Here is a 13,971-nt window from a genome sequence, read left to right on the forward strand (position 1 = left end):
CATGACACTGAAGCAGACAGCATGAGCCAAGGCTAGCCCACTTAGCCTGAAGGGTGTGGGGTTGCAGGGGAGGTGCAAAGCATCCTTGGGTGCTGGGGGAATGTGAGTTAACTTGAATCTGGAAGGGATCTGGGATGGAAATTCAATAAATCAATTTAACCTAAATCAGCAAAGTCTGATACTACATTCATCTAGGTTTTTCTAAAATTGGTTTCAGCCATTTTGAAAGCAGTTTATACACACTGAACTTCTGTTGTGTTACAGATTTGAACCAGTTTCCAACCACTTATACTACTTCTTTGTGTAATTTCTGTCCCTAGCTATAAAAATAATATGTTTTAAGAAGAAGGAAATCCAAATGCTTGTAACCCATCAGTTCTGGGAATACAGAGTCACAGCCAGTGACTGCCTTGAATTCCACTAGCATGTATAACATAACCATCTGCAGTACTGAGCTAGGATTTGGTACTAAGCACTGCTATTTAGAAAGAAGTTGTGTTTACTTGTTATTGCACTGTACCCTGCATCAGCATTTGCAACACAGCATGCCTGGGGAAAGGTACTTTTACATAGGATTCCACAGGATATGTCATTATGCTACAGGATGGTAGGAATTACCTGACGAGATGAGCCTAGTGGTCCATGAAGCCCCGCATTCTGTCTCCAACTTTCTGCACTGCTAATTCCTGAGCAGGACACCGTTCTGCAATACACTGCCTTTAAACAAAGTCACCCCAATAAATGACTTAGAGCCTTAGGTTTATGGAAAGTGGTTCCTCAACATTTTCCTACACAGGCATTTTTCTTTCCATACCTTCTTATATTGCCTGCAGCAAATCTGAAACAATATACCAGAACCCCTGCTCTCTCACTCTTCCTGATCACAAACTTTAGAGATCCTTCCCTGCAAATAATATCTATCTATATCTGACACAAATCTTCAAGCACAAGCCAGTGCTGACCAAGACAATAAATATAAATAATCTATACTTAGATTTGATTCTAATTTACAGACATCACTAACCTAGACCCAAACAAAGCTGATTTGGACTCTTACACCAACGGATTGCCAACAGCTAAGCAAAAGGAGTAAAGCGAAAAACTATGAACTCTGCAAGAAATGTGAATTTTTCTTTCAGGGACAAGCCCTGTTCCTTGAGCCAAGGCTGAAAACATGGTTGATTCTCCAGGATCTGGCATAGCAGAGAGGTGTTCCTCTCATACAGACCACAAGGCCAAGTTCCTCCATGAGTACAGCTTCATCAATCACAGAGTAGCTGCCAGTCAATCCAGCTCCACCTATTCCATGCCTGGAAATTTTCCTGTGTGCCCCACAGCACCATGCAGAAGCAGTCACCATTGGGATCCGTAATGCAGCACCACCAGAAGGGAGGGAGGAAAGGTCAAACAAGTTTAAAAATAACAATTCTCCTTCATAAATGCACAGCATACTGTGGGAGTGCTAAATATTTTAGGACAAGCACAGTATTTTCACATCTGCTTGAGGAACGGAGAACATGAGACATCCATTCATGGTAGAATTCCTTTATGTCAATGGAACTAATCTGCTCTGATGAGTGGCCTTGAATGACAGGGTATAACTCTCTTTGAGGTGGCTCTGATGCATACAGAGATGAAATTCACTCACACCTATGGCTATATAATTGCGCATGTACACAGAGACTGTGTTACTGACTCACCCTTAGAAGGCGGCCTCTCCAGATCTGAATCAAGATGAATTGGCGGAGCAATATAGGAAACTTGCCCATGATGAGCCTGCCCTGTGGACAAATCAAGGGTTTTAGTTTCTACTACGTCCTGTTCGGAGAAGGAGGATTTTAGTTCACCAAGCCACAGTCTTAAAACATTACAGTACTAATAGGTTTGGAAACATATTACTTGATTACATATTTTTTCTTGCCCATAGAAATTCATGATTAAAGTTAACTTCAGCTTTAAGAATGCCTCTGACCTCTCAGAACTCCACCACATCTGGAGATGTTTTGTTTCTTCCACACAGACATTTGTTGAAATTTAGCATTAGCGCTTATATTTCCTCCACACCAGGCATGTCTACACATGCAATTAATGTGACTGAATAAATTCTGGTGCAACTTGAACCAGAGTAAACTAAACCCAACACCACCATCTATACGTGTGCTTAAGTATAGTAATTTACTCCGCCGTTGGATAGTACCCATGTCTGACAGGAATATCTGACAAAACTGTAAATTAATCTACACCAGCGCAACTGCCACACACATGTAGATGATGACATTTTACTATGCAGTAAATTAGTATTCTGAGCAGTAAAGTGCACGTGTAGACGCACCCACCTTTTAGCAAACAACAACTCGCCTTCCTTTCTCATCACTGTGTTTCTCCCTGTATCCTGTCTGAACTGCTTGAGAAAAAGGCTATTGCAGTGTCATGTCCTCTTTACAAGGAATTTCCATGACATATTCTTAGCATTTCAGTCCTGAAAGGCCATCCAACAGGCTAGCATAACTCCAAAAGGGAAATGCATAGCGTGTCATTCTTCTGAGAACTCTTCAAACTATATGAAGTCATTTACAATGACAAACAGTGGCTTGTCAGTTGGTCTACAGGAGACACATTTTTTTGCCTGTACAGTTTACAATCATGCTTCTCAGAAAGGAAGCTGTTCAAATCTCAACATTTCAATGCCATTTTTTTAGTTGTTAAGGATGTTGTTCTCCAGTGGATCAAAAAGTAAGCATTTATACTGAGAAACTTTTATTTATAATAAAAACATGTTGTTATAATTCATCTATTTACTGTAACAATTTACAAGGCTGTTAATCTCTTTTTCTAAACAAGGAAAGTTAATGATACATAGATTACGATAACAGCTAGAGTAACCTTCCCATTTCAAGTAATATTCGTGCAGTAATAAAAGCAGTTGATTCCTCTTATGAGGCACATTCCAAATAATTAATATGGCTCCCTGTTGACATTTGCTGTTGTTGCTCCAAGCAGTTTTCCAGCTAGTGTCATAGAGAGTAGAGAATTGGTGCTTTCTTTAGAGTTCTTTGTAATGATATCCAAGAAGAGCGTACTATGCTGGTACAAGAAATATACTGAAAACATTTCTTCAGGGGTATAAAACATTAAATGCAAAAGGATACTGTCTGCATGGACAGGATGTATTTACTGCTTAGCACTTAGCCTGACTCAAGCAATTTACATTATTAGTCACTACAATAAGTGAACATTATTTGGGTTTAAAATCTATTGGCATGCCATAAATTTTATATTTGCTTTTTCAGTGTTTTAAGATAGAAAATTTGCTTCAGGCAAGCTTGTCACAGATAATACGTGAAGGTGCCTTTCCATTCTCATCTACATGTTTAAATCCCAGCTGATGCCAATAGTTAACAGAAGTCATCATTTTGACAATTGCTCAGTAGTGCAGCAGAGACAAACTAGTTGCTCCTCATAGAATCATAGATGTTAGGGTCAGAAGGGATCTCAACAGAACATCAAGTCCGACCCCCTGCCTAGGCAGGAAAGAGTGCTGGGGTCAGATGACCCCAGCCAGATGCCTATCCAGCCTTGTCTTAAAGACCCGCAAGGTAGGGGAGAGCACCACCTCCCTTGGAAGCCCATTCCAAATTTTGGCCACCCTTACTGTGAAGAAGCTTTTCTTGATATCTAGCCTAAATCTGCTCTCTGTCAGTTTGTGACCATTGTTCCTTGTTACCTCTAGAGGCACCCTGGTGAACAGAGCATGTCCGATCCCTTGCTGTGTACCCCTAAGGAATTTGTAGATGGCCACAAGATCAACTCTCAGGCTTCTCTTGCAGAGGCTGAAGAGGTCCAGGTCCCTCAGTCTCTCTTCATAGGGCTTGTCCTATAAGCCCCTAACCATATGTGTGACCCTCCTCTGGACCCTCTTGAGTCTATCAACATCCTTCTTGAAGTACAATGCCCAAAACTGGACTCAGTACTCCAACTGTGGTCTGACCAATGCCGCACTCTTTGGATCTATTTTTCGTGCATCTGCTGATGTATGATAAAGTGTGGTTAGCTTTGCTGAGGATTTCCTCACACTGACAACTCATGTTCATCTTAGAGTCCACGATGACTCCGAGATCCCTTTCCGCTTCTGTGCTTCTGAGAGGGTTGCTTCCCAGCCAGTAGGTATGCTGGATATTTTTGTGCCCTAGGTGCAGCACTCTGCATTTGTCCTTGTTGTACTGCATCCTGTTGTGTACTGCCCACTTTTCTAACCTGTCCAGGTCTGCCTGCAATTGTTCCCTACTCTACAGAGTGTGCACTTCACCCCACAATTTAGTATCGTCCACAAACTTGGACAGAGTACACTTCATACCCACATCCAAGTCATCTAATAATATTTTAAATGCTGTAACTCCGCCCAACCTTTCATATTTAAAGAAACAATTTAAATTTATGGTTTGCTATTACTTGACAATGACCCTGCTTAGGGGGAAAAATGGTCTCCAAGAAGATATTGAAGTGAAGATGTACACAAATTCTTGTGCTGTAACTAGAGAAAAAATTCTGTTTGGAATCACACTGGTATAAATTAAGATCAATTCTACTGGAAGTATTAATAAACTCTTCTTTCAGTTTGGCATGAGTGCAGGGGCAGAGCCCTAGGAGTTGAGAGGGATAGCTTTCATATGCAACATCAGAAGTTGCAGGCCAAAATCCTGGGAAAACCCTGGGAGTAAAAGTAAAAGTGATAGCAACTTTTATTTCAGGATGTCAGATTAAATGACCACAGTGGTCCCTGCTGGCCTTCCTAAAGACACTTGGCCTTTTCCATTGACTTCATTACGAACCAGGAATGCACCCTATGAAAAAGGGTTATAATCTGAAGGTGGAATCCCAGCACAGTTGAATTCAGTGACAAAAAACTGTATCACTGTCGTGGGGTCAGGATTTCACTCAGAACACTAACATTTTTTAATCTTTACCCCTCCATCACTTAGATAAAGGACCAGAGGCCAGATTCAAAATGCGGTTGATGCATTCTCATCACCTCTTACCCTGAATTTATTACACCTTTCCTCTTATGTGCTGCTCAAATGGTTATGGGCACATGAAGGCACATGTGCATCAGCATACGTCTATGCATATTCTTAAAGCGAGCATACAGCAGATTGGACTTCTGTAAAGAGGCACAGACATGCATGCATAAGGCACCCAACTGGTCCAGTTAACTAGACATCTCTAAAGAAAGCTCAGCTGACACCATGATGTTGTGGCTATTAGGAAGTCTGTGTTTCCATCAATCAGACTGGCTTCTTAGCACAAAGCTCTAACATAAGCGTGCATGTGAATGCTCTCACAGTATGTGGGACATTTATGACCTTCATTGTGACCTTCCCTATGATTAGTTTGGGCAGCAGTTCCAAAGGAAACAGGCTGTTTTCCACCGCCATTTTTGTTCCCTTTATCTTTTTATTTGATCAGTCCTCTTGCAATGTCGCCCTCTCTTCTGATTTTCTTAGAAGTTGTGCAGTATTTGTCATTGACTTCAAGTTCCAGCTCATACAGTTGAATGATGACGTGAGGATCTCTCCCTTCATTAAATAAATACATAAAATTATCTTAACCCTCGTTGATGTAAAGAAATTTGAACATTAAAGACTTAGAAACCAAAAGGCAAATAAAAGGAAATCAACCTTTTGCTTCCACACCCTCGCTGCTGCAACATGACAATTTTGAAGCCAGGCTTACATTGTTTTGAGACACGACCTATTTTTAATTTGGCCCTATAGACTCTGAAACTTGATAGGGGCATAATCATGACTTGCTAATATAAGGCTAGGTTTCACAGCTATCATTCTGGTGTTGAGCACTTATCTGCACAAGTAGTTCTACTGAAGTGGATGGGACTATTTAAGTGAGGGCTCAGAGCTCTAAGTGCACTGCACATTAACTAGTAATGGGTTAATGAGTGGGAAACTATGGCTGTGAGGCAAAACAGTGCTTGAGTTGTAAGTAAGATACTCTTAAAGTATTTGGAGTGCTCTAAAAATAGCTGAACCTTTTTTAAATGAACGGCTCCATTTCAAAAAAAAAAGAAAAAAAAAAAAGGTACCCACCACTGACAAAATACCACAGGTCAAGATGTCTCTTTTGCTGATGGAAAGTTGGGCATGCTTAGCATTATAACAGCTTGCATTGCCTTCTTTAAATCCCATTCTGACTATAACCATCTGGTGTTTCTGAGCCTGACTCTCAGGTAAAAATGTAAACAGCAATCAAATGTAATCAAAGTAACGAGTGATAAAGTTGCCAATTTAATCTCTAATCTCTTCATTCGGGTTTCTTTTTTCCCCTTTATCTCATCTGTCATTATTCTCCTCAGCCAAGTTAGCAGTGTCTGAGGGAGTATCACTGTGGCTGCATGCTTGGCTTGCTCAGGAAATGAAGTCAGTGATTGTAGACCAAAGGTCCTCTCCCCATCAATGGCAACAGGAAAAGGTGCGGGAGAGGGTTGAAACAGTGGAAGCAAAAAAATAGACCTCCATTTATTTAAATGCACTGCTAAAAATGACAGTTGTTGATGGAAGCAGAATGGGAGGCTGCAAATAAAAGGAAGCCTGTCTTTCTAATCATGGCTTTGGTGTGTGGATAAGTACTATGAGTAGGTAAGACCTGGTTTGGTCTACACTACACTATACTACAGTGGGCACAGCTACACAAGACGCTTACTGCACATTGGCCTAATAACCCTTTGCAGCAGTGTGACAGTTAAACCCTGTGCTAACAGCCTACTGTGCAGTGTTATTAGGTTAACACAAAGTCAGTGTCACAAAAAAAACATGCACTGGCACTACTGGACAGTAACTCTAGTTACTGTGCATTTAGTTAGTGCTTTATCAAACAAGTACTAAACTGAACATGTGGACATGCCCACTATCAACAGAAGTTGCCCTGGTTGCCAGTCTGCCATGCACCCAGAAACAAATTTGATATGTTGGCAAAGCTTAGCTTTCCCATTGTCTGAACTCACTCCAGGTCCTAGTAAAGAGATATTCAAAATTAATCTACGTTTCATATATTTTCCTTACAAAAGCACTTCCATGGCCATCCTTACAGTAGTATCTGAGTGCCTTCTGGTCAGCAAAGTGTTTTATCCTCACAGCAGTTGTTGGAGATAGGAGTGTGGCACGGCACTGTGCGTGCCTGCCACTTTAAGGTCCTGGAGCTGGAAGCCACCAGGTGCCTAATGAGGGCAGCCGTTTTAGGTTCAGGGCTGCCCATATAAAGAGCGCAGTTTGGCTGCTAGGGGCAGGCAATAACACTGCCTGGCCAGAGGGCTGCTGAGTTTCATCCAGAGGTAAGGGGGGAGCTGTAGGGGATGGTGGGAGGCTCCTGGTTCTGGGTGTGACCTAGAACTGCACCCCGCTGGGAGTGGGTGGCCTGGTGGGGCTAGCAGTGGCATGGGAGGCCCCCAGGAAATGCCAGTGATCACCCTGATGAAAGGTGGGTTGGGTGCCTTAACCCCTAGCCCTCACCTTTGGGTGGGTTGTATTCCATTGGAGGCAGTTGTGGGGGTGCAGTTCCATTGCAGGTAGTTGATGGGGTGCAAGCCCTGAGGAGGAGAGTAGGAAGCCAGGGCCAAGTATGGCTGACGCTGCCTGAGCCCTGTGGGGGTCTGAGACCCTGAGGGAAAGAGTTGGGCCAGGCATGGCTGTGGCCATCTAAGCCCACCCAAGGACGTAAGCCCAGAGACCTCTAGTAGAGGGGGCAGTGAAGAGGATCCCCAGTGAGTAAGAGGCAGAGATCTGGGGGGCTGCGCTGAGGTGCCCCAGTGTAAGGGGGCAGTGTTTGCAATGAGAAGTCCCAGTGTGAGGGGGGCTGTGATGAGAAGCCCAGTGAGGGAAGAATGGGGGTTCATGCAGAGAATAAGAGGGCTGAGTCCTGACCCCAGTGAGTCCTCCACAGTGGAGAGGCAAAGCATGGGTCAAAAATAACATCCATAGTAGCACCACGACCTGCTGCCGGGGGGGGGGGGTGAGAGTCCCCTGTGAGACCCTGAGGCACCAATCATGGTGTGAGGTACCCCAGCTCCCTACATCTGTGAAGGAGGACCCAGAGAGAAGGACCCCAGGGAAAGAGTCAGAGTCAGAGTCAGCTTCCCCTGACTGGCCCAGGTGGAGGCCAGGACCAGGAGGGTCAGAAAGGCAAGGAGGCCCACTGAGAGGAATGCCTAAGAGCCAGGGGCCTGGGGCCCCAACTGGCCTGGGGTGGACCAGGGCTAGAGGAGCTGAAGGTCCCAGTGAGGGAACCACACCCGAAGAGGGACCTGCTGCAGGGAGATGTAGCCCAGTATGTCGGCGGCAAAGTCTGCCTGAAGGGAGGAACCCAGGTGGGGTCCTACAGTAGGATTCTGGGGCCCATCGTGTTGGACTAGCGTGTATGAGAACATCATGGTGTCATCTGGGCCCAGAGGGTGGACTCCTGGAGAGAGTGAGGGGCTTGAGACTCCAACCTAATCGAGAGAGTACCCTCGACTGGCCCAGACTGGTCAAAAGGGCCAGGTGCCCATTGCGAGGGATGCCCAAGAGCTGAGGACCAGGGGTTCTGACTGGCCTGAAGGTGGGCCAGGGCTGGTAGCCAAAGGTCCTGGGAGGGGACCACACCTGAAAGGGGAAAAATAGCATCAGGAAGCTACATAGCCAGTATGAAGGTGGATGAAGCCACCTGATGAAAGGTCTCTAGGGTGGGGTTCAATTAGGAGGACTTGGGGCCCCAGTGATGAAGAGAACACCTAAATGCCATTTGCAAGGCTTGGGCTGCAGTGTAGGGGAGGATTGAAGCCACAGATAATGCCCCCTGGCAGCAGGGCAAAAATGACCAGCCTCCTGCTTAACCATCTAATTAATTAAGTAACTAATTAAGATCAAGGCATGGCAGACGAGAAAGTGGGTGGTTAGCCCAGAAACAGGTGGGCGGGCCACGCGGAGATGGGCCCCGCGAAGGCCTCCTGTTACAAGTAAGTATTACCCCTAAGTCCAGATGTCATACAGCAGAGTAAGTGACTTGCCCAAGGTTAGAGAGGAAGCCTGTGGAACAGCCAGAGACTGAAGAAAGCTTTCCAGGATGCCAGCTCCTAATATTTCCTTGCTGCCTCTGCATTTACCATTTGGCTATAGCGTCAGATCACAAACTCTTATCCAGTTTACAATTCAGTATTCTAATGTCTTCTGGCATTGCTGTTCACCTGTCCACTATTCTAAAGCGTATTTGAGAGATGTGTCATCTCATGTTTCTCAAAATAGAATTTCATTTAATTTCATGCTTAAATTTCTTATAATTTATCAGTTTCTTTATTTTTTTTCCTTTCCTCTTGGTTGTTTTCAGCACATGAATTTAACATCATCTGTGAATTTAATCACCACAAATGATGCTTTCTTACTCTCTCCTAGATCATTAATGAAGTTAAGTGCCAGGGAACTTAACAGTGACTCTTGCATCATTATTTGCAGACCTTCAATGGTTTTGATGTATCAACATACTCACAGGCAAGCCAATTTGAACAAAGATCGTGAAAGTTTTCCTGAGTCACTACTGCAAATGTTTAACTAAAATATATCTATATTACATTATATTTCCTGGTTTCCCTTCAACTTCTAGCTTAATAATTGTATTTTAATAAACAATCCAGTTTGGGTGGCAGGTTTTTTTTTTTTCTTTGTAAACCAGTGTTGCTGTTTAACCGTGATTCTGTAATCTTCTAAATGTTAACAGGATTTTCCATTATTTGATCTGAGGAGTAAATTTCATTTTGCGGAATTGCCTGCCTCATTCTCTAGATCTTTGTAGAGCAATGAATTTTCTTTCTTTACTCATCCTTTGGAAATTCCTTAGTGTTCAACATTTTCTTTTCTGATGGGCTGGTAAGTTTTTATTAGCAAATTCCCCATGTGCTCCATCGGAATTCATCCAGATCTCTTGATTTGCATATATTCATTTTTTTCCAAATAACCCCCTACCTGCCTTTTCAAAGGCTATTTTTACAACTGCTCTTTCATTCCTCCATTGTCCACATCTCTCTGTTTTAAGGCTTTTGTTTTTAAAGATAGGCTTTACAAAGTGGTTCCATATGTCAGTCATATTAGAGTTGGCACTGAGTCCATCCACCTCCTCATTTATTAATGCAGCTTGTACCTTCTATATCTTTTTCACTTATTTATAAGGTCTTCCTTTCCCCTTTAATTCTTCTGATTTAGTCTGGTCTCCTTCAGCTTATTTCCTCCCCCTGCCACTTTTTCCCCTGCTGGAAGCCCTGCATGGCTCCTGTCTAACAAGATAAGAGATGCCATAGTGAGTGAGAACATAGGTCCATCTCTACCAGTATTTTGTAGTTCACAGTGGCCAAGAGCAGATGGATGCCAAGGGAAAGAGTATTTGCACAGGATATATCCGGGCTGTTCTGTCTCCTGCCCTTCTTTCCCTATAGCTTGCAGCATTCAAAGGCCCAGGAAGCCATCAGTAGGAAGCTATAGCCTTGCTATCATATTTAATGTGCACTCATGTACCTATTTTACATGAATCTATTCAAATTTCTTTGGAATCCAGTAAAGTTTTCAGCTTCTGCAACACCTTGAGCAATGAGTTTCACAAGTATACGCTGGGCATGTCTACACTTTCATTAATGCACTTTTGCTAATGTGCATTAAATTTAGTACCTCCATTGTGAGGTACCAGAAAAAAGGCTCATTAGCCTATTTTAATGCATATTAATTAGCAGAAGTGCATGTTTTTGTGATGCTTTAATGTGCATTACAATAAGCTAATGAGCATTAAAGCGTACCTGGAGATACACCCACTGTGTGGGGAAAAATAACTTCCCTTTGTTTCTTTTAAACCTTCTTCCTATTAATTTCATTGTCTCCCCTAGTTTTCATATTAGACGAGATGGTACATAGTAAATCCCTTTCTCCAAACCATTCATGATTTTGTAGATTTCTATTGCATATCCTCCCCTGCCATCTGGACGTCCTTTCTCTGACCTGGAAAGTCCTAACTTATTTTATCAGTCCTTGTATGAAAGTATCTCTTTGTTCCTGATTATCAAGGACCCTGGCTTTCTCTGATTTGAAAAAATCCCCAATTTTCAGATTAAAAAAAATAACCCCAAATCCACATTTTCCATGATTAAAATGAAGCATCACTATATATATACAGGCAACCCTCGCTTAGTGCTCTTAATTGGCTCCTGAAAAAACAAGCATTAAGCAAAACCAAAAGTATTTGATGACCCAAGTCGGTGACCACAATTGTTTCTAATTTGCCAAGATGGCGACCACAAGGCATTATAACAAAACTTGCTGACCGCAAAGTGAAATCGGGTATCAATTTCAAATGAGCGTTATAGCAAAACAGTGCTAAGTGAAACAGTGTTAAGCTGGGGCTGCCTGTTTCTATATATTAGTGATATTTCATTTTAATCATGGGGAAAATGTGGATTTTGGATTACTTTATTTAATCTGAAAATTGTTGATCTTTTTTTTTTTTTTTTCCAGCTGGAGAAAACCAGGATCCCTGCTAATCATTCTTTTTTCCCTTTTATGCACTTTTGTCTACCTCTGTTTCCCTTCTGAAGTTGGGAGGGGAGTAAGACCAAAACTTGCACAGTATCTAAGGTGTGGGTACGGGGTACAATGTGGATTTATACACTGGCATAATGACACTTTCTCTCGTGTGTGTGGTTTTTTAAATCCCATTCATAATAATTCCTAACATTCTATTTTCATTTCTGATGACTGCTGAATACTGAGCTGATATTGTCAGACAACTATCCACAATAATTCTAAGATCTCTTTCCCAAGCAGTAAAAGCTCCTGTAGAGCCCATTACTGCACATATGCATTGCTTTGCACTGAACAATATTAAACTTCATCAGCTGTCTTGCTGCTCATTCACTCAATTTTGAGAGGTCCTTCTGCAGTTCTTCACAGTCAGCTTTGCTTTCTACCCACTAAAGAATTTGGAGTCATCTACAACTTGGCCACCTCATTATACATTTCCCTTTCCAAATCATTTATGGATACATTAAACAGCACAGGGATATAAGAAAACAACTATTTCAAAGAATGAATCTAAGGCTATGTCCAAACAAGCAGGCGCATGTGCTTGCAGCAGCATAAATTGCTTTAGAGCATGCTCCTGCACATGCACTTTGCCCAGCTCCTCTCGGCTCTCCCAGAAGTCTTGCCTGGTGGCATGCCGAAGCAACAGGGGCAGCACAGAGGCCTGGCCAGCAGCTAGACCACTGCTTTGGATGGCCCAGCCTCCGTTTGTGTCCACGCCTGCTTGTTTTATGTACTTTGAGCCACTTTTGTTTTGTGGGGGGAAGGGGACAGGGGGTTCCTAGGAGGAAATCCATTGGGCACATTTTAATGTTTATTGCATGCAGCTTGTGGTACCACAAAAAGGTTTGTGGTGCCACAAACTGCACACCACTGCTCATCCAGACAGAGACTCAGCACATATTAATTCTGTTCTTTTGCTATTTAACCTCTTATGTTTTGTGACAGGAGTGATGGCAAGTTTAAAATGTGCACAGCTGGAACTGGAAAGGAACAATATTAGAAACTAAACCCACCTTGAGGCTACAGAGCTCATGTGCATAACTCAGCTGATAGAGGTAGATGTGAAAGCAGGAGAATACGGTCCACTGCACCGTTCCCATAGATTCTGTAGCCTGATCTTTGATTAACACTGACAGCCTTGGAAGGTTTGAATGCATTACTACCTCTCTCACTCAGATGTCCTCTAAGGTACTTGGTAATGCTGGCTTTGCATGGATAGAGATGGCAAAAAGCAGTAGTCTCAAATGAACAAGTGTGCTGAGAATTTATAAATCCAGACTATATCATTTTTTCTCAAATTAAGCTAGTTATTTGGCCTGGATGGATGATGCACTTACATTTGCATAACCCTTCTTTTTAGGTGTAAAGAAGGAACAGACGCACACCAGCATAAAATATTTAAATCCAGTGCTGAAGTAGGGGTAGAACTATGCCAGTGTAAATTATATTGTGTACATATCCTCTGCCCACAACATTACCTGATGTAGCCATTTGCTGAATGCAAACTAGTACTTCAGTGACTGTCAACCAGAGCGCCCTGGAATGCCGTGATATCCTTTTAAGGGTGCTGTAGGGTGCCACAAAATATTAGCACTGCTAGGTATGTAAACGTGATTCACAAGATTAAATCCAGAGATTTCAAATAGGAATCCACAGTGTTAAAAACACAGTGACCTATTCTGGTCTTTCTGTGTTCTTTGCAAGAGAAGAATTTCCCTATTTTCTTCTGTAGCCAAAAACCCAGTGACAATGAAGAGGTGGCATTTGCTGAGGGGTGCCTTGAGTCTACAAAGGTTGGGCTGTGCAAAACGGCACCATTTCAACTTCCATTTTGCCATTTCACAGAGATAGTGTTTCGTTTTGCTGTTTTTGAAAGCACTGTTCTGTTTTGTCAAAACTGTTTCGATGTTTCACCCATAGGCTACAATGGGGCATCACAAAAATGCCTATAACTCTGTCATTTTTTTCCTGATTCAAATGAAAACAGCAGGGACGGTAGCCCCTGCTGAGGCCACGAAGCCTGCCAAGTTTCAGGCAGATGGGTGCAGGGGTTTCTGGGAAACTGTACCTCAAGGTGCTGAGAAGCAAAAAACTTGTGACATATGTGACCTTTTGGGTATGTGATAAGGTGCAGCGGGGTGAAAACTTGCAGGGATGGTAGCTGCTTCTGAGGCCATGAAGCCTGCCAAGTTTCAAGGAGTTAGTACAGGAGTTTCTGAGAAACTGCCCCTCAAACTGTTCAGAGCAAAACTCTTGTCACTTGTAAGTGTGAAAACAGAGAAAACTCAGCTCAAACAAGGCTTTTTATCCTGTTTTTCCATCCCTCCCCCAGAGCACTGGGATTGGAAGGGACCTCAGGGATAGATTATTA

At 42.8% G+C, this 13,971-nt stretch overlaps 1 protein-coding gene across 11 annotated transcripts in view; it reads right to left on the minus strand.

The window, feature by feature from the left end:
• Positions 1–13,971, minus strand: part of ADGRL3 (adhesion G protein-coupled receptor L3) — an 864,517-nt gene that overhangs the window by 256,183 nt on the left and 594,363 nt on the right. For 9 of the 11 annotated variants that reach the window (XM_019534224.1, XM_019534215.1, XM_019534217.1 and 6 more), the window contains one exon: positions 1,701–1,781. The exons of the other annotated variants lie outside the window; for them this stretch is intronic. In XM_019534224.1, coding sequence (XP_019389769.1) covers positions 1,701–1,781 — 81 coding nt within the window. The remainder of the gene's footprint in view (positions 1–1,700; positions 1,782–13,971) is intronic. 11 annotated transcript variants of the gene reach the window in all.

Source organism: Crocodylus porosus, unplaced genomic scaffold (assembly GCF_001723895.1).
Source record: "Crocodylus porosus isolate Cpor-Errol unplaced genomic scaffold, CroPor_comp1, whole genome shotgun sequence".
NCBI classification, from domain to species: domain Eukaryota; kingdom Metazoa; phylum Chordata; order Crocodylia; family Crocodylidae; genus Crocodylus; species Crocodylus porosus.